Source organism: Octodon degus, unplaced genomic scaffold (assembly GCF_000260255.1).
Source record: "Octodon degus isolate 3935 unplaced genomic scaffold, OctDeg1.0 scaffold00306, whole genome shotgun sequence".
NCBI classification, from domain to species: domain Eukaryota; kingdom Metazoa; phylum Chordata; class Mammalia; order Rodentia; family Octodontidae; genus Octodon; species Octodon degus.
Window position 1 is genome coordinate 949,952 of NW_004524882.1, and position 21,322 is coordinate 971,273.

General features: G+C 38.6%; 1 protein-coding gene and 1 pseudogene across 1 annotated transcript in view; both read left to right on the forward strand.

Moving 5' to 3' along the window:
* Tyr (tyrosinase) overlaps positions 1-17,527 on the forward strand; it is a 115,319-nt gene extending 97,792 nt beyond the window's left edge. Inside the window, exons 4-5 of the mRNA XM_004647440.2 lie at positions 5,655-5,836; positions 17,242-17,527. Coding sequence (XP_004647497.1) covers positions 5,655-5,836; positions 17,242-17,468 — 409 coding nt within the window. The 3' untranslated portion in view covers positions 17,469-17,527. The remainder of the gene's footprint in view (positions 1-5,654; positions 5,837-17,241) is intronic.
* Positions 4,976-5,362, forward strand: LOC105741143 (annotated as a pseudogene).
* Positions 17,528-21,322: the final 3,795 nt, after the last annotated feature.

Genomic DNA, 21,322 nt, shown 5'->3' on the forward strand with positions numbered 1-21,322 from the left:
TGAGACAAGTCCTCGGACACTAATAAGCTATTCCCCCTGCCCTACTTAAGGCAATATTTGCGCATTACTAATACTCCAAATCTACTTTGTTAAGATCCTGCATTAGGCACCTCACACCTACCTTTCTGTTATGGCATCGCAGCCAGTTATCACACTGCTTTCAATTATTATGGCTTCGTAGGCCCTTCCCAGTGGTGAGAGCCTTTCTTACTTTCGTTGTTCTTGATCAGGACAGCTTCGAGTACCACACTACCGCTTTTCATAAAATTTCCTCAATGGAGGCTTGTCTGCTTGGGGATGGGGTTTAGCTCAGTGGCACAGTGCCTGCCCTGTGAGCACAAGATCATGAGTTCAATTCCCAGTACAAAAATAAAGAAAAGAAAAGAATGAGATTTTTCTACTTTTCTAGTGCATGAGTGTAATGTGATGAGGAAGACAGCAGAGCCAACATTATAGTATAAAGGATTCAAACAATAAATTTACGATTATTAATGCTAACTGGTCACCTGGGAAAGGTGGGTTTTAATAGGTTTCTCAGACTCTTAAGCGCTTCCAGCACACATCTGTACAGAAATCTTGAGGTGCAGCCCACTCTGAGGAGTCGGGCATTCCACTCCACCTGCTCGCTAGCAGAGCATCTACACAATTATTCAGAGTCCTTCTGGTGGTAGATTCATATATTTCTCATATTTATTTATTTGCTCTTTTATGTCAGCCAGACATAGCTGTATTTATTTTATAATTTGGATTCAAGCCAGACCTCTTCTTCATTTTTTAGTCCAAATTGCTCCACCTCCGAGGGTTCAGCGGTTCTCTCTTGTCCCTGTGACAAAGCTCTAACACTGGGAAGGGGGTATTGTGGTTTCTGTGAACATTTCCTTACTTTCTGGCATGGCCAAATGCTCCACACTCATATATTTATTTCATGACCTGGATTCAGGACCTGCCCTTCCTCCTTGAAGTCTTGATTCTCTTTCTTGGACAGTAATTGCTCTGCACACTACTTCTCCTGAGCAGTACACTCCACACCTCTGAAATTGTCCCACAGTGCTCGATTTCTTTTTAATTTTTTTTCTCCTTACACTTCAGTTTGGGAAATTTCTAATGAACTCTCCTCAAGATTACTAATTATTTTGTAAGCTGCATCAAGTCTACCTATAAACTCATTAAAGTAGTGCTTTTGAGAGCTAGCATTCCTTTGGACTCCTTCTTAGAGTCTGTGTCCCTCAGACTACAATTCCCATTTGTTGCTGCAGGTGATGTACTTTTTTGCCAAAGCACTTAATGTATGCATTTTTCCCATGTTTCACAATTCAAAATCTATATCACATTTGATTTAGATTGAGATTCCTTAACCACTCCAGACGATTTTTCCCCTTACCTTTCTATATACCTTGCAATTTTTATTATTCCAAGAGACACAGGCTTTTATTATATAAACTGAGGTATAGACCATTAGTGTAAGGAATTATTTTAATTTGGTGAAGTGTTGGGCTGCACTTAATTTCTGCTATAGCTATCATTGACAGAGATCTCAAATCTCCCTAGTATTATTGCTCAGTTGTATTATTTGCTTATTTATTTATTTAATTTGTGTCTTTTGTACCGGGTCTCACTATGCAGTTCGGACTCGTAGTGATCCTCCTGTTTCCAGCCTCCCCAGCGCTGGGATTACAGGCATGTGCCACCACGCCTGCCCTTGGTGGCCAGCTCAACACACCCTTGGGGTGGGGCCGGCATGACATGTGGTGGTAGGGATCGAACCCCAGTCCTGGCACTTGCCTCAGCAGACGTTTAGTCCTTGAGCTCTCGCCAGTCCCAATTTTGCTTTTATGTTTCCTGACTTACTCTTTTTCCCTAGATGTCACATATATCCTGCGGCTTTTCAGCTACAGTTCGGGCTTACCTCACTGGAACTCTGCTGCGATGGTAGTACAGGATCAGAGGGAGGAGGTCTTGTAATTGCTCGGATTAAGTCACGGCCTTCGCATGGGATAGCACCGTGGTGCTGCAACCTTCATAGTCATGCCTCTAACGCTACAGCCTCTTTTCTCTTGCCTCCTCTTCCTTCAGTGGCTACCACATTTCTAAGCCATTTCTTCAAGGCCTCAGCACAAGTGGTCACACCACCCCACGTGAAACAGGAAGACAGGCTGGACTAGCATGAATTCCCATCCTCCTCCTTGGATAAGATTTAAATCAAGCACAAGCATTTCTGATTGTAGAGTGTAGGATCTTACTGTGAATAGGGTTCTGGATATATTTTTGCAGTTGTCACTCTGCCTTTTACCCTCCCAGAGCCAACCAAGCATCCTTCTTTGATTTTTATAGTGAAAACTTGGTGGAGTTACAAGATGTAAGGCTCAGAAGCAAGGTGGGAACCCACCTAAGATCGCAGCCCCAGGCATGCCTCCCTCTGGCCTGCAGCTTAGCTGCAGTCCCCAGCTCTGCTTCAGAGTGTCTAAGGACCTCGCTGCTTCTGCTCCTGGTAAGCAGGTCTCAAGGGTCTTCTTCAGGGTGCGCTTACACCTACAGGCACAAGGTTGGCTCTTTCCCCTACAGCCTCCATTTGTTCATGAGTTCAGAGGAAGTTGTTGACTTTCAATTTGTCTAATTTTCATTACTGTAAAGATGGGTAAGATTAGGGTCTCGACATGTCAGGATGAAACAGGAAACCAAATGTCAGTTTATATATAAAATACTTTTCTTTATGTTCCTGGTTCTTTTTAATCACCTTTACTCTTTCCTAATTCTTCTACTGTGAATTTCAGTGTTACTCAAATTTCTAGAAAACTGTTCAGATATAGTCTAAGTGAATCTCTGATAAGAACATATCTTTCCTCTCAAAATGTCAATGTGATTATGTAAGTTATATACTGGCATTCCAACATGAGCCATTTTAGACATATTTTAATGAAACTAACTGAAGAAGAAAAGCCACCTACGAAGAATTTAAAGAAGATTAATTCTTTCATTTTGAAAGCTGGATAAGCATATTCATAGTTTCATCCATTAGGCCTTTCAGTGCTAAGAACTGATGACCTTGTCCTACGTGGGTGAGCAATTTTTATCGCTTGGCAGAAACAAGATTATTTATGAATTAAATTGCAGCAGTAATTTTTTCTCAGTTGACTAAAGGCTGTTTTTGCATCAATCCCTTTACTATTCATTGTATATTGGTCTGCCACTAAATAAGTAAACTCAAGTGTTTTGAATCTTTTTTCCTTTTCTACCTATCAAAATAACTCTTATTACAGACCTTGCTTAAGCACATGTGCTTTTAGTGTTTTATTACAGCAGATCTCATGCCCCCACCAACTGTAAATTTCTTCCAGTAGGACCAGAATATGGAGGAGGAAGACAAAAAGCCCAGTTCTGTGGGACGAGAGTTTCTACTACTCATTCATCCCTTAGCTGTGTGGCTTCGGTTACTTAATTCGTCTGCATAACAGCTTCAATTTTAGTGTTTCATTTTCCAGATGAAGAAAGGGTAAATCTAGCAGCTTATGAATTTTTATAATTTTCTCCTTTCACTACTTGTAGATTTTTTTACTTAACTATAATGTGGCCTGCCATCAGTATCCTATAACTACATATTTACAACTGTGAACTTAGGGAGAATTTTGCATTGGTGGGCCAGGTTTTCAAAATTTATCAGTGACCTGCTGGTCCTTCAATTAATTCACAGTTGAAACTAGCTTTGATCAGAGAAGGTTTGAAGTCCAGATTCTAAGAAAACAGAATTGTTATTTTTTTGTTTTGGAAAAAAAAAAAAAAAAAGATCACTACTGGTGTTATTTGGCTTCTTTATTCTCTATGGTACTTCAAATATGTTAAAAGTTTTTAAATTTTATTTTCAATCTTTTTAAGGTGCTGCTTTATCTATGATCTACTAATCTACCTTTTAGTCTAAAACAATAGCTTATTTATTTAACCTTTTCATTAGAAAGTACATAACAATAAATGGTTCCTTTTAACACAGGTAGGATATTATTATTATTCTTATTTAAAATATGTGTAAGCTAAGTCTCCAGAAAGTTCAGTGATTTTTCTGAGTCATATAGCTATTAAAAAACACAGCTAGGCTTCAAGGGAAAATTTCAAACCCTAGATCTAGCCTTTTTTGGTCATATTTTTAATGGTCTCCTACGTATTCTTCTACAACTTGAGTTTCTACTCCATTCTAACTGTATACGTCTATCTTTTTTTTTTTTTTTTTACATTTCTTTCTAGAAAGAAATGCATGCAACAGAAACAAACTCTGGCTTATTGAAACAAGAAAAAATTGTTCGAAGTACATCAGATAAATCAAACAATAATTGAGAAATTCAGAGACAGATGGGAACAGGGGAATCTTCCAGCAGTCAGAATATCTGCCAAAATCAGGCAATAGAGGAGAGAATACACCTACCTACTAGCTTCCTTTACACATCTGGCCCTGTTGTCCTTGAAAGCTAGGCAGTGTTATAGAAATTGCTATTGCCCACTATTCTAATAGATTTCATTGTCCTTGTATCATTATATCATTATCTCCTCTAAAAGCATGAGTAGATATATCTGGCTGAATACGGATCAGACCTTATCCTTGGGTGAGGCTGGAAAAATAAGCACAGTTATTTTAACCTGTATCCCTGATGATAAAAACTCTCTTCCATCCAAACTCATTGAGCATATACTCCCCCAAATATGAGCCAGAAGTTGAAATAATTGAAAGCCCCTACCCTGAACAAAAATAGCCAAATTCCATCATAATTTCTAATTTAATATTATACGTTCATTCTTTGTACTAACATTTTGGGGGACAGAAATATTTCATTTCTGACTATCATTGAATTTTCATTCAACTAATAGTTAATTGAATTGCTTTTATCTGCAACATTCTTAAGGTTGTAAACTGCTTGTGTAACTTTATCCTTAAGATTTTTTTAAAAAGAATATATCTTCCTCCCGGGTTGTCTGAGGCTCCGTTGCCATCATGAATGACACAGTAGCTAGTCAAACCTGGAAATTCACGACCAATCGACTCCTTCAAAGGAAACAAATGGCCACTGATGTCCTTCACCCTAGGAAAGCAATGGTACTTAAGACAGAAATTCGGGAAAAACTCACCACACCAGATGTCATTTTTGTGTTTGGATTCAGAACCCATTTTGGTGGTGGCAAGACAACTGGCTTTGGCATGATTTATGATTCCCTGGATTAGGCAAAGAAAAATGAGCCCAAACATAGACTTGCAAGACACGGCCTGCATGAGAAGAAAAAGACCTCAAGAGAGCAGCAGGAGGAACGCAAGAACAGAATGAAGAAAGTCAGGGGCACTGCAAAGGCTAGTGTTGGTGCTGGCAAAAAGCCGACAGAGTAGAGACTGCAGTGCCTGTCTGCAGTGACTGCGACTTTTTTCATGAGAGGATTTAATAAACTGTAAAACTTAAAAATATATATATATATCTTCATGTGTCCTTCAAATGAGTGTACCTATACAAGGCCTGATAGCATGAGCTGATATTTTACAAAGTATTCTGAAAATAGGAATATATTAAGCAAATTTCCATGTCCTGAGATTTTATTACAGGTCTTATTGTTTATTTTAGGAAATAAAAATATGGATTTCGTGAGTTCCCTATTTCTGATTCTGATCATCATTTCCTCTGCAGTATTTTTGAACAGTGGCTCCGCAGGCACCGCCCACTTCAAGAAGCTTATCCAGAGGCCAATACACCCATTGGGCATAACCGGGAATCCTACATGGTTCCTTTCATACCTCTCTACAAAAACGGTGACTTCTTTATTTCATCCAGAGACCTAGGCTACGAATACAGCCACCTACAAGACTCAGGTAAAGTTCACTTCCTTTCAGCTGAATGGCTAAACCTAGTTGGAACAACATCTTTTGAAATAGTACAAAAGCTTATGTTTCTAGAGTGTTAGCTCTATAAATCTTTCAGCTTGAGAATGTGTAGTACCATCTTTGACTTACCACCAGTATTAGCACATGAACCTAAGTGTAAGGATTTATGAATTCCTTTTCATTCTGCTTACTATGGGCATTTTGTTCAAGGCAAACATGGCAAAGCACTAGAAATTAGACAGACAGAGGTTTTGGAATAAGACACATGACTGTATCCATTGTTGTACAGCATTGTGAAAGTTAATTCAGTCACTCAAATCTCAGCTCATCCATCTGTGATTGGGAACAGAGCAGCTCAGAAAACAAGTACTTTGAAGATAAAAATTTGAAATATAGCAATCATTGTTGATTTGCCATAATCTTGTTTTGAAATTCTGTATCATTTTTTTAATTCTCTTTAAAATAAAAAAATGAGAGATACATTAACACTCCTAGTATATTGTAGTACTAGGTAAATACCTAGCAGTGTGGTGAATTATCTTAGATAATTTGTTTCTAGGGTTATCAAAAGAATTTGTGAAAATCTTGATTTTTAAATCTAACTAATAGACAAGATTTAAACATACTGACACACAGTTGTAATTCAGGACCCAGGGAAGCTGAAGCAAAAGGATCATAAATTCAAGGCTAGCTTAAGCAAAACAGCAAGGCCATATCTAAAATGAAAATATAACCCAATACTACTATGAACTACTGGACTATTTTGGAATATTTTACTGAGTTCACACACCTATAATATTTAAATGATGGAACTAAACCAAAAAAGGGGATATAGATGAATGACCATTTTGTATCTGTGTATTCAAAATGGTTAGGATAGGTATATAGTTACATTCTCTTAATGAATAGAGGGATTTATTCTAACAGTGTTTGTAAACAAGATATCATGTCTGCATCTTGTACAACAAATAACCACTAGGAAGGCAGTATGCAATGTGTTAATTAATGAGTGTCCTACCAATTTGATTTGAAACTATCTCATTGCTATTTGTTTCTCAGTAAAATTATGGAAAAAATAAAATAAAGTGAAAATGAAAATAAAAAGGGCACTTGAGGTATTTCTCAGTGGTAAAGTATCTGCCCGGTATGGGTAAAACTTTGGGTTCCACCCCTAGTACACACAATAAAAAGACAATAGCTATTATAATCTGAATTGCTATGCCTATGATTAAGATGATAATCTAAAACACTAGGAGTGGAGTTTAATCTGGGTTTTAAAGAAAATTTTCTAGCTAAAACTATGCTTATTCTCCTTGACAAATGAGGAAGAGATGATAATGCCTTTCCATTCCTGAATCCGCTACATGCAAATTCTTCAAGTGCGTTATTAACCAATCATTTATTACATATTATCATCCCTAGAACTAGAGGAAGATACTGTTTCTAAGGTAATTTAAGTGGCTTTTGTTTTTCTCTTTTTATTTTTTTAACAATTTTATTGAGAAATAAATAGCAATGAGACAGCTTCAAAATCCGATTAGTAGGACAGTTTCAATAATTAATACATTGCATCTTGCTGTCTTCTTAGTGGTTATTTTAAGTGGCTTTTCTAATACCAAGTACTAGCAGGTGGAGGAGCCAGATGTTCTCCTTCACTGTCTTGCGCTTCTAGTATGTGACGACCAGTAACCCAAAACATGGCTTGCAGGCGAGTCCATGCAGCCGACAGTGGTGTCCTCTTGTATGCATGGGCAGTCCATGGAACACAAATAAATGAAAGGACGGGAAAAGTTAAATGAAACAAATGAGAGAAATTTACCAACTTCGTGGATCTTGCATGCAACTCTATGAGTATTCAACTCTGGGAGTGGCACAGATTGAGATCGCAGGAAACTACGAACCCTGTGCTGGAGCTGGGTAATTATGCAAAGAAAAGGCAATTCACTGGACTGTGAGGGACTCATAAGGAGCACAGAGCAGACTATGCTCCTCAAAAGAGGTCAACTTAAGAAGGCAAAGCAAAGCTTGAAAGGATCAGTACGCAAAGAAGAGACGGAAAATGGAAGGGAATTTCTTTTTTCAAAACCAGGGATTGAACTCACGCCCTTGTGCTTGCCAGGGAAACGCTTATTCTACTGAGCCATCTCCCCAGCCCTGGAGGGAGTTTTTTATACTAAGAAGAGCAAGAAAAGGAGAAGTCTAGGTGCATGGTATTTATAGAGTACTGAGTTGTTACTTGAATAGCAGAAAGTGTTAAAAAGCTAAATTGAGCCATTTGATCATAGTTAATCCACATTCTTTTTCTATATGAGGAACTCTTCCAGCTGTGCTGTGTGTTATTTCCTTTAATCCTCTTTACTCCACACATGAAAAATAGAAACACAGCATATAAATCATCCCAGATTGGTTACCTACTATGTGTCATAGCAGTGCCTGTTAACAAAATTAACATGGAGGTCTACATTGCATCAATGGTGTCCTGCTTGTGAGGGACCATTGGTTGAAGTACTGGGATTGATTGAACTTTTTTACTTTATCTAAAAAGCATAGTCAATACTCTAATGAATGCCTGAAGAGATTAGGGGGGTTTTTCGTTTGGCCTTCAAAGGGTGAGATTAGATATTATAAAACACCAAGATCACTGAGAATAGAGAGCTTTACAAAGGATAGAAATGGTATCAGAGAAGGGGATTCTGCAAATCAAGAGGGACAAGCTGAAGCAGTGTCTCCATTCTCACTAGAAGAACAAAAACACCGCAGTGTATAAAGAAAAGAGCAGATTGGTAATTATTTTGTAAAGTTTCGTCATTTAGAACTTTATAATTTTGTCTCTCTTTCCATTTCTACATCATGCTAGACTTTTCCATGTTCTCAGTTTTGACATGCTGCTACTTCTGCCTAAATCCTACTACATTTCTCCATTTGTCACACTGTCAGATAAGAAATCACGTCTGCACAGTCATCTCTATTCACTCCTTTCTGGGGCTTGTGTGATAATTTTCTGTGTACAGACCTGGCCCCTTTCCATCTCGGCCACAAGCCTCGAAGGTCAGACTTTATCTTGTAAGTCTCTCTACTCATCAATTCTGATATGGGCTGAAATCGATGAGTCCATTTGAGTGCAAGTATTTTTGTCATAAAGGTTTTACCACTTAGCTAATGTAAATGAAACTTGTTATAAAATATCAACCCTTTTATTACCATGTTACATTTAGGTATTTTTAAAATCAAGTATTCTACTTTGTCAGGTATTTTTATGTCACTTTGATTATATTCATACTTCCTACCTGCATTTCTTGACTAATCACTTTGAATGGTCATTTTGTTTATTGTGGATACAAAAGTAAGCAATATACTCTCTATTTCACACAGCTTGTAGTGGAAGAGAAAGAGCTTAAACAACTCCTTGTCTACTGACACATTTATTAAGACATGAGCATTTCTAGGTTGAGATGGTATTAGTATGACAGGTAGAGCTAACTAGTTGAAAAGGGTGTCTTTATTTTGACCATACTGTTAGACTAATGCAGGCCATTTTTTAATTTTAATCAAATTGTAACCAGTCTGGAGTTTTAAAAGGATTATTTTTGCTGCACAGTTTTTGTTGCCATGGGAAAGCACATGTAGAATAAATAATTAAAATGCTATTGTAGGAGTCCAGAGGAAAGAGATGGTAGTTCTGTTTGCAGAAAAGAAAGAAAGTATGGAAGATTTTGATAATGCTTTTGAAAAAACAATTATAATTGATCTATTTGGAGAGATAGAAGATGGAGATGTTAGGAATGTCTTTTAACTTTCTGGCTGATATAGTTGATGACTGAAAATTCAATTTAATGAGATAGAAAAAAATAGGGATAGGATGATCAGACATGAGAGGAAGTTCATGTTTTTGTTAAACAGAGAAATGGAGTCCTATAAGTTGCCAGGTAAAGGTATCTCAGGTGACAGTGTCAAGAGAGACATTGGGACCCTCCAATCACAATGCCCTGGATCCTCAGATCCTAATGGGAGAGACAGCAGCATACACATTATTATCTCGCTAAGTTTTAAGTTCTACCTAGTAGTGTTTTTTTCAAATTTTTTGATTAGAACATATCTGCAGCACATAAGCTTTATATTCTTATGTACAATTGGTCCACATGCATAACACAAATCTTTTTCTCATCCCCTTTCTCCTCTCTCCAATTTTTATTATTTATAGGAAAACCAATTGAGAATCAGAAGAATAAAATGATTTTTAAATTGCAAAGACATTTTGTAGCAAATATTAAACCTAAAACTTCTGATCTCTTTATGCATAGAGCAAAGGGTCCTTTAGCCACAACACTGCCCATCACCACATACCCTTCCACACTGCTCCTTCCCTGGGGTCCAAATGTTTACGTTTTAGCGTCACAGGCCACCAACCTCAGTGAGCAAGCAAGAACAGAGGACCCTGAGAGGCTCCTGTCACAGAGGCTGATAGATACTGATGCTAATAAAATTGTAAGAAACAAAATTATCTAGAATGTTTTAGGAATCTACGTAGAACATGTTCTATACTGTTGTCAAGTTAGTTAATTTCAAAGAAGTATGATTTTAAAATAAACAACTGCCTTTTTAATTTTATGAATCATAATGTATTGTTGCTTCTGTTGTACATTTAAGGAGCTTAATACTTCTCTCTATTGATTACGTAACTTTAGGTTTATTTAAATTTCTTTTAAAAGCTCTTACACAATTTAAACCAAGGGGGTCACTATGCACCACTCACATATTCATAATTATACTTACTTAAGTGTTTTCTATAAAAAGGAAATACAGGTTTAGCATTTGTCAAACATGTTCCATTAAAACCAAATTTAGTGAATGCTTTAAAAAATTGCTAGCAAGGGTGATTTTTTTTTGTATACATAACTTATTAAAATAGAAGACCAAAACTCTTTGGCAATGAAAAGTTGTGACCCGGATCTGCTGGTACACATAATCCTACTTTTTCTACAGAATGTTGAACAATTCCCTTCTCATTTGAGAACTTCCTTCTACGATAAACCTGAAAACTTGGTATCAAAAAATGAGAGGAGAAGCATACCTGCTGTCTCCTTCTGAAAATGTGATTTGATGAGGCCTGTGCCACTCCTGTTTAGCGTCTGTGCTTGGCTAGGTGCCCAGCTGTGGGTTCGCTCCTCCTCTCTGCCCGGGACGGCTTGCTGTCCACTCCACACACTTAGCTTCTGCTCAGATGGCCAGGCTTCTGGGATACCTTTACTGATTTTGTAGATGTAGAAGTACTTCGTGTGCAAGATCTCACTGACTATTTTATGTGCTTTTAATGAAAGATAATTGTTCTTTAAACAATTAGTTTAACTGTTAGTCTCCTTTTCCAGTTATTGCCTTTTTGAGGCTAGGAATGCTGCCATATTTATCTTTCACCTTTAGTGCTTGGCAAAGCACCTGGCCCAAAGTATATCTGACTGAATATTTATTTCATAAAGAAATAAATGAATAATTTAAGAAAAATGAAACCAGACATATTTGCTCTCCAGAGCCTACAACAACCCTAAAAAGGAAAACACCCATATGTATAACCATGATGCATGGGTTATAATGCCAACTGTCTCAAATAGAGGAGAGCTAAGCTAGCAACCAGGCAGATTTGAAAGAAAACTCTCACATTGAAAGTAATGACCCGGCTAAGTGGTACACACAAGTTAATGAAATTATTGTGGAAAAATAAGAATCCATACTGTTGTCTATACAGTGGTTTTTTCCTAAGGATTATATATACATTGTAATCATTGCAGACAAATTTCAAAAGTAGAGACTCCCAATTGATTAGAGTAATATTTCTCAATTACTTCATGTGTTTGTTGTGTGGATAAGTAGACATGTGAATGTGCTTTGGCAATTACAGAACAAAACAAATAAAAACTATATAATTAATCAGAAGAGAATGAGTGGAAAGAAATGGAATTCCAAGGAGGTGAAGATGAAAGAAAAACATGACATTAAGAAAGAACAGAAATGTGTACTATTGAGGTTCAAAATCAGGAAATCAAAAAAGAAAAGTAAAACGTTTCAAATGAAACCACTGAGAAATAAAAAAAAAAAAAATGGTTTAAAGAAGCTATTGGTAACAGAAAAATTGAGACCATGTGCAAAAAATTAAAGAAATGATGAAAGAACCTGGACAATAGGACAAAATTACTATGAAAAAACTGGGAAATCACATGAATTTTGTCAGACTTTTTTTTTTTTCAGTACTGGGGATTAACTCAGTACCCGTGCTTGCCAGGCAAGCGCTTATTCTATTGAGTTATCTCCCCAACCTCTATCAGACATTTTCAATGTACCATATATCAAAGTAACCAGCAGCAGTCTAAAGTAGGAATCACAGTCCCATTTTGAAAACAATTTTTAAATATATTGCAAATAGTAACTGTTGGGTTTGGTGAAAACAGTTTTCACTTTTCTTTTTATTGGGTTTCATTTTTTAATATAAATTAATGCCATTGAAAAGTAGATTTTTTTGGGCTGGAGAGATGGCTCAGTGGTCTAAAGCACCTACTTGGAACAAGCTTGGCAAAGTACAGGGACCACGGTTCGATCCCCCAGCACCACATGCCAGCCAGCTGTGCCCCCTGGTGGGCTGAGCTGGCCACACACACACACACACACACACACACACACACACACACACTAAATAAATGTTAAAAAAAATTAGAAAAGTAGATTTTTTGACTATAACTACAACTTAACATATGATGGTGATCTTTTGCAGGTATATTCTTTACTGATAAAAAGAAATGTAAAATTTTATGATTGATCACCTTTCAGCATCACTTTATGCTTAGTGTTCTCTAAGCTTTAGAGATATCTGAGTGACATCAGGCAAGTAGACATAGCCAAGAACAACAGAGGAAGAAGTAACAGGAAAACTCAAGACCCTCAGCCCTACTTAAATCAGCTTTTTGGGTTTTTTGTATTTTAGGGAAGGGTCTGCACGGTGTTCAGGGTCTCACTACTAAATCAGACTCATAGTGATTCACCTGTTTACAGCCTCCCAAGAGCTGGGATTACAGGCGCCCACCACCACTCCCAGTCTCAATTGCTGTCTCAGCGCACCCCAGAGGCCAGGCCGGCATGGCAGGCTCAGGGATCGAGTCCCAGGCCCTGCGCCTGCTTGCTTAAGTCAGCTTTTATGGGCTTTGAATATTGATGCTTAATTCACAATTAGATTTTAAGAAAGTACTTTGATTGAGAAGAATATTGCTAATGTAAGAAACCTGAATTTTTTCAGTTTAATAGCAAACAATGAAATTCTTGTTTCCAATTTTACTTTGTGTTGCTACTCACTTTCCCAAATAACTTATAAAACAAATATCCTGTTCTTGTTATTTATATATATATAATTTTATTGTGTACTAAGTTTACATGTAATTGTCGCTCCATAATGCTCTATGGCATTAGCTTTTATTAGGCAAAGGATTAACTTTTCAGAATAATTAAGATTTTTAAAAACACAAATGGCATAATGCTAAGTGAAGTAACTCAAGACACAAAAGCTTAACTATTGCAAGGGTTTCTTAATATGGAAAACTCAATATATATAAAGTACATAATAAAAGATAGGTTGTAGAAAAAGAGAAAAGAAAGCATTGAGGGCCTGTGAGATGCATCAGCAGAGCAATTGCCCGCTTAAGCAAGCTCAGGGACTGCGGTTTGATCCCAGCACCGCACGCTGCGCTGGCCCCACCCCTGAGTATGCTGAGCCGGCCACCGAGACCAGGCGTGGTGGTGCACGCCTGTAATCCCAGCCCTGGCGAGGCTGAAAACAGGAGGATCACTATGAGCCTGAGCTGCATAGTAAGATCCTGTACCAAATACATTAAAAGAAGGAAAGAAAGAAGAAGGAAGGAAGGAAGGAAGGAAGGAAGGAAGGAAGGAAGGAAGGAAGGAGAAAGACAGAAAGAAAGAAAGAAAGAAGAAGAAAGAAAGAAAGAAAGAAAGAAAGAAAGAAAGAAAGAAAGAAAGAAAGAAAGAAAGAAAAGAAAAAAAAAGAAAGAAAGAAAATGTTGTAATCCAGCATGGGCCACGTGTCTACAAGTGCACATTGACTTAGTGTAACTGTCTTACATGTTGTGTGTGCTCTTTAACCTGTTACTCTGGTTTTCAATCTGTACATAATAATTAATATTATAAGGTCTTATATGATAAATAAATGAGTCTGATGCTGGACAAAAGGGGAGAGGTATGGAACAGGAAAAAAGAAAGGAATTGAATGTGCTATGTGCATTTCTCTGTTCTCTACAGTAAATGTAATCCTATTCTGCAAATATGAATTAAGAACACATAATGGGCAGGAGAGGCAGGAAACCACCTGACAGGCCCTGCACTTTCACAGCATCCCTCTGACTGCCGGCATAGAGGATGGGAGAGGCCTGGTGCTAAAGCCCAAACCTTGCTTTTAGCAGGATGCTCACGAAGACATTCTTGTCCAAATCCCAATAACTGCCATGGGTGCTGTTGAGTTTTGGCAAAATGTAGCTTCTGGGTTTTCTCTTTTTAAGTTATCTGCCCTTTTAATTTTTTAATTATTTATTTTATTCATTCATTTTTTACTTGATATGGGGTCCGCTACGCAGTTCAGACTTGTAGTGATCCTCCTGTCTCAGCCTCCCCAGGGCTAGGATTACAGGGGTGCACCACCATGCCTGGTTTTGGTGCACCTGGGGTTTTGGGGCCGCACAGAATGTGCTACCAGGGATCGAACCAGGGTCCTTGAGCTTGCCAGGCAGGAGCTCAGACTGCGGAGCTACCTCCCCAGTCCTATCTGCCCTTTAATAAACATTAACATCCACAAATAAGATAAAATATAGATCACCAAAAGTTCCATGGAAGTAAGAATAGAGAAGAAGAGAGCCTACTGATGTACACCAGCCAGACATGAGGGGTGTGCTCAAGTCATGGGAAAGGCAGAAATGTAGCTGAGCCTAAGAAGCCTCGGAAACTGAGGAACCCAGCAGCCTAAAGCCTGGGAACTCTTTCCTTCCAATCCCCCGCTTTCTGTGTGCAGGCTGCATCCCGGCTTCCACATTTGGCAAGTGAGCCACCTCACGCTCAGTTCCAGCCCCATGAATGCTGGGTAATGGTTCTGAGTGTGCTTGCTAGGGCAGCTCCCCACTTGCCATGAGAGGGACCAGGAAGGAAGAGGAGGGGTAAGGACTGGGCGTAGATGTACTGAGACAAATCCCACATCTAACTGAGGTAGCTTCTTGACTACTCCAACAACAGTCTCAGTGTTTCATGGAATATCATTTCTATAATTTCCAAGAAACCGGAGTTGCTCCTTTCTTACACCTGCATAGGACCTAGGTTTCCTTGGGCCAAGAGTCTGTGATGACTCATGAATAGTCTGCGATGACTCTGCAAGTGACTAAGCGAAAAAAGGGTAAAGACATTTTTTCTTTTTAATAAAACTGCCTAAAAGTGACATTCATTATTTTTTCTTAAAATAGAGTTACAGAAGCATCACTTACTGACAAGTCCAGGATGCAGCATTGTCTGTCCTTTGTATCAGACATGAGCACTGGGTATCTTTTACACACATTATAGAGTCTTCTATAGAGAAATTATTCTTTCATAGGTAATCTACCAACTTTTATTGAGCAGCTAGAAGCCAAGACTTCTTTTTTTAGATTAAAATCTTGCAGAGTTTTCCAGATTCTATTTTTATATTTATCTCCTCAAACTACTCCATGACCTAGGATACAACTGATAGCAAACAGGACTTATTGGTGATTATGTTTATTTTTGTATCATTTTAGTCTAATTTATAGTGAGTTGGCATTGATTTATATGATTGGACCATATGGTTTTATCAAGCAATATTGTGTTCCTTTTAATACATATTATCTAATCACAAAAGCATTAAATATACCATCATGCCAGCTATTACCTAGATATTGTCTTTTTTATTGTGGGTACTTTTAGTAGCTTATTTCCAAATTGTATAATTCAAATATCTTCATCTTAGTTTAAGATCGCTTAAAAAGAAAATAAACACAAAAATAAAAGTTATCCTTAATCCTAATGTTCAGGTTAATAAACTGTTGTGGTTATTTTGATCTGTATTGTGACTTCAGTTGTATCTCTCACACATATATGTAACTTACCATTAAGCATATGTTTTAAATAATTTCACTTTATTAAATAACATATGCAGGAATTTCTTTAACACAAACAATAAACATGTAAATAATACCTGGGATAGAATTTAATCAGTGCAATATTAGAAGGGTTAACCTTTTAACGTTTTGAATATTTAAAGCTTGCTGAATAAATATAAAAATGCCTTAAAGAATCTGGTGGAGGGCCAGCCAGATCACTCAGCAGATAAAGCACCTGCTTAGGTAGACACAGGAACCAGGTTCAACTTCCAGCTTGCAGTGCTGGCCCCATTCCCAGGCTCGCTGAGAAATAACTGAGATTGAGTGTGATGGCACGCGCCTGTAATCCCAGCACTTGGGAGGCTGAAAACAAGAGTATCACTACCAGTCCAATCTGTAGTGACAACCTGCAGACACTATAGCCCCTGCCTTAAATCCATGCAAAAACAAACCTGATGGACCTTGAGATCGAGCTTGACTTCATGATGCAACTCGTGAATAGTGTAAGGGAACACACCAAGGTCGTTTGTCAGACTAAGTTTCAGATTGTGAAAACCAAGGAATTTTCAGAAGTAGAAGATGGCAGTCACCAGTGTTGTCTCCTGTCACAGGCACTTGCTTATGTCATTAGAGATAATGTAACCAATCATAATGCTGGAACTTTTTCCTAACTCATAATTATTAAAAACACACCTGGCAAAAATCTGCTAAGATTAAACTACAATCTCAAGGCATATAAAGATTTTACAAATATCCTGAAGCTCCTGGGAGTGTTCTGAGATTATGGAACATTTAGAAACATCTTTATCATTAATGTTTGTCAGGTAACTTAATATCCTTGAATAATTAATGATGCAGCACAGATAATCAGAATTGTTATAAGACCAATAGAAAACACCATCTAGGGGCTGGAGAGATAGCTCAGTAGAATAAACGCCTGCCTGGCAAGCACAAGGTCCTGAGTTCAACCCCCAGTACCGAAAACACCATGTGACAACTGAGTGCACTATATACACAGACACTGCACAATTTATTATATACTCTCCACAAACTACAAAACATCCCAACAAAGGGGTATCATTTTCCTTTTTTCTGGGTAAAAATCTGAGGAGGAAGACACCCAAGGTCTTCAAGTTCTTACAGCAGAGCTGGCGTTCAAACCCAAGTGTCCAGCTCCGGAGAACTAGCCGAAGGTGATGATGATAGAGACTACAGTAGAAACACTGAGATTTCCTTCTTTTCCAGATCTAGGCTTCTTTCAAAGCTACATTGAGCCCTACTTGGAGCAAGCACGTCGGATCTGGCCGTGGCTGGTGGGAGCAGCACTGGTTGGAGCTGCCCTGGCTGCCGCCCTGGTGGGGTTTACCAGGCTGCTGTGCCGGCGCAAGAGAAAGCAGGTCCCCGAGGAAAAGCAGCCGCTCCTCTTGGGAAAGGAAGACTACAGCAGCTTATTGCATCAAAGCCGTTTGTAAAAGGCGCAAGCAATAGAGTGGGCCCAGGGCGTGTGTCCTCACCTAAGTCAAGGTGCTGCGCAGGTGCCCAGGAGCTGCGCCCGGCAGGAACCCCTGGCTGCCAGGGCAGACCATGCTTAGCATGGTAATCTAATACGTAATGTACCCCACATGCCCAGTTTACGCACAGCTGTTCGTCTCATTGCTTTTGCTCAGTCATTTGTATAGTTCTCCCTACGCTCCTGCTTTCAAGGAAAGGATACTGTTTAGTATTCAAACACAGTAAATGCTCCTTGTATCAGAATAAAATGCTCCTCCACAAAATTGGAATATTAGTGACATTTTCTTCCTGGTTATTTAAGTGTTTCTTTTTACTTTCACTTTTGACTTCTGAAAATGGTAACAGATTTACACTGTCTTGCTTGTCACTGAGAAATACGTCTTATTTGTCTCAGAAAGTGGAATTTTTTTCTGTATTTTATCTTCCCCCTCCACAGGGTGTGTGAACTTCAAATAGAAAACAAGCCTTGTTATTCTCCTGTCATAGACCTGACTGTAACCTTAAGGTCCCTGGGATCAGGCACTAGAATGAATCTAGCTAAATGCCTCTCCTGGAAGTTGTCCATTTAATGTCTTAAGATTGATAATTATAAGAATAATCGATGGGTAATTTACCTTTTAAGAAGAATTTTATTTTATTGGAAAAAGCTTAAAATGGTACAAAACAATTGAAGTTTGAGAACTATTATCTGAATATCATCCTGTGTGAAATTCTAGCAAGAACTCATTATCATTTTCATTGGCAGTTTAAAATCTCAGATTAAGACATCTAGAAAATCTTACTACTTGATGGTTTGTGCTCTGTTGAATTTCTTAAAAATTTAATGAATGTTATACTTGTGTGTCCTGTAAAAGATCAAGACCACTGGTTGGAAGTTACAGAATATGACTCAGTAAAAGGAAAACCTGTCCAAAAGTCAGGTTTTCAAAACCAAATGGACATTCTGGGAAAACAGTAAGCAGCTGCCATTGGAATTCTTCACATGCTGTCTAGGGTAACTAATGGGGCTTGCATTCTACCGAGAAAAATCATACCTGGTGTTAAGAGTAATGCCTATCTAGATTGGCTTAAGGTGTTGATCAGCTCTCCTCCTACTCAAAAGCCAGATGAAGCATTTTCATCCACAGTTCCCATTATTCTGCCACAGTATCTGCGGGAGTTTCATGACTGTCCCTTCCACTTTCCCAAACAAATTCCTGTTCACTTGCCCCAGTTTGCTGACCTCATTCTCTCCAGACCCCTGGCAGCTCCTCTGTCTTGTCTGGTCAGCATGCCCACCTACGTACCAAACTCTGACTGCTTTCCTTGTCCCTCACTTCACCTCTGGACCCTTCTGTCTGTCTGTCCCTGCAGATTATGCTGTAAAGACAGAGCTGACTAATCCAGGTTTCCAGAACCCTCCAAGGTCTGGCACCAGAAGCTCTCCAACTCTAGAAGACTCTTTGTGGTACTTTTCCATCACAGTATTCCATAATTCTCATTGGTTCTGAAGCATGACTTTCCAAAAATTTATAAATGTATTTAAAAATTGATTTCCCACAGTGGCTGAGTTCTTTCAAGCATCTTTATCTAGAGAAGACTGACCTAAGGTAAACCATACAGTTCCCAGATGATTACATGTCACTCCCTCCTATCTTAAACTTCAAAGAGCAAAAATCACTCTAGGGTACATATTGGTTTAGTGATTTTGGTTGTTTTAAAAATTTTAAGTAAACAGAAATTTCCACTTATTTCTGAAGTTACCTCACTCGTGATCAGAAATTACTAGTAGTTATTAAACTCAGTGACAGAGCAATAGTCACCCTCCAGTTCTCACTGGTTACCATGTTGCAGCCAGCTCTTTTCTGATGTGCAAAGGAAGGCAAGAGCCGCTGAGGATGGGAGCTGCCCCTGCACCCCACAGCAGGGCTCTGCGGGAGCACAGGACCGCATTCTGCTTGGTGCCCGACCGCACCGAGAAGAGTCAATCACAAGATTGGCAGTGCATTTGAGACCTTAGTAAGTAGGTTGAGTCCGGAACTACTGAACTGAGAACAAATAGCACTGAGAAAATTCTTCTGGATGGCGACCCGCCGCAGACCGTGACGGAGGACTGCAGCCACTGGGCGCCTTTCGCCCTCCGCACACCTTGGGGTGAGCACCCTGCCCTGGGGAGGCCAGCGCGGGCCTCTCAGGTCCGCTGTGCGGGCGCATTCGCCGCGGTTTGATTTGAAGGTAAGACTTTCATCAAGAAACATACTTTAAAATCATTCTATGAGGAATTCTAAGTTAAAAATTTGATGTTGATTAAGATTTGTATAAACTCATTCTTTCTGGTTTTTTAATCACAAGGTAGTTTCTTTCTCACCATATAAATACTGTTCCTCTGGAGGCTCAAGATTCCTGTTTAGGTAGCAGAAATGTCTATGATAAAAATGACATCACTTTGGCTCTGCAGTTTACTCAGTGAAGTACCAAAATTGCACGACTGATATTTCAAAACATCCCAGTTTTGTTAAACTTAATCAACATTATCTTCGGTGGCATTTAAAACGTGTGGCTTTTACAAATTGCTTCATTCTCTAAACTGATATTTTTCTTTCTGCTTTTTTCATTTATGTATTTGGTACAAGGTCTCACTACACAGGTCGGACGCATAGTGATCCTACCTTTTCAGCCTCCCCAGCGCTGGGATTACAGGCGTGCGCCACCACACCCAGTCTCAGTCACTGTCTCAGTGCACCCCAGGGGGAGGACGGCACGGCATGCAGGACTGGGGATTGAACCCTGGTCCCTGCTCTTGCCAAAACAGGCACCTAGTCCACTGAGCTACCTCACCAGCCCCTACACTGATATTTTTCTATTGTTATACTGTAAGTCATATTTTGACACACAGAGAAATAAGCAGTTTCTGTAATTTTGTAAAAAAAGAAAAAAAAAAGAAAAAGAAAAGATTGTAAGTAGTCAAGTCAAATGATATATAATTCTTTCCAGCAAGTCAAATACATAATTCTGCATCCATACAATAAAAAAAACTGATGGGTACAAGTCATTCCATAGTGTCTCCAACAGGCTCACAGCTAGCATTGGGGGGGGGGGGGGTATTCTTAAATAGCCTTTCTGCTGTGTGTGAGAGCAGTCCTTTATGGGAACAGTTCTCTTTGTCCCTATAAAAACAGCCTCATTTAGCCACTTATTGTGGCCTGTGCTATTTTGCAGGCCATGTCAAAGGAATAAAGTTGCACTCCCCCACTGATTAGACTCCTTCTGAACAGTATGAAAATGCAAATATGAGACCTTTTTATAAGCCTTGCATTGCTTATTTTCAAAACAATTTGCCAGTCTGTGTAGTGTAATGAAAACTAAAATTGGCCATAGAAATCACTCAGATTTCAAGTTGTTCAGCTACTTAAAACTATGCAAGAACAATGTATTTTAACAGCTTTAATAAAATTACATACAGTTCATATTTATTATTTTTAAGCTCTTTTGGGCTGAGGAGATAGCTCAGTGGCTTAAGCACTTGCCTGGCCCTAAGTTTGATCCCCAGTCCTCCCAAAGAGTAAAACAAAAAAAAAAAAGAGAAATTTAAAAAAAAATTCTTTTCTTAATAATGTAAGAAGTTATTCTTGTGACTTCATACTCATCTACCAGTCCTCAGTATGATCATGAGCCATACTCTCATAATTTCTAATTACAATTCAGTTAGATAATTAGACAAGAGTGACAATATTCTAAGAAATGTGTTAAGTATTTTTCATAGGCGATACCTTGCCCAAGTCTATGTAAACATTTTCTGAACAAATGTGCCATGGTGTAGGTACTTTTTTTTTTT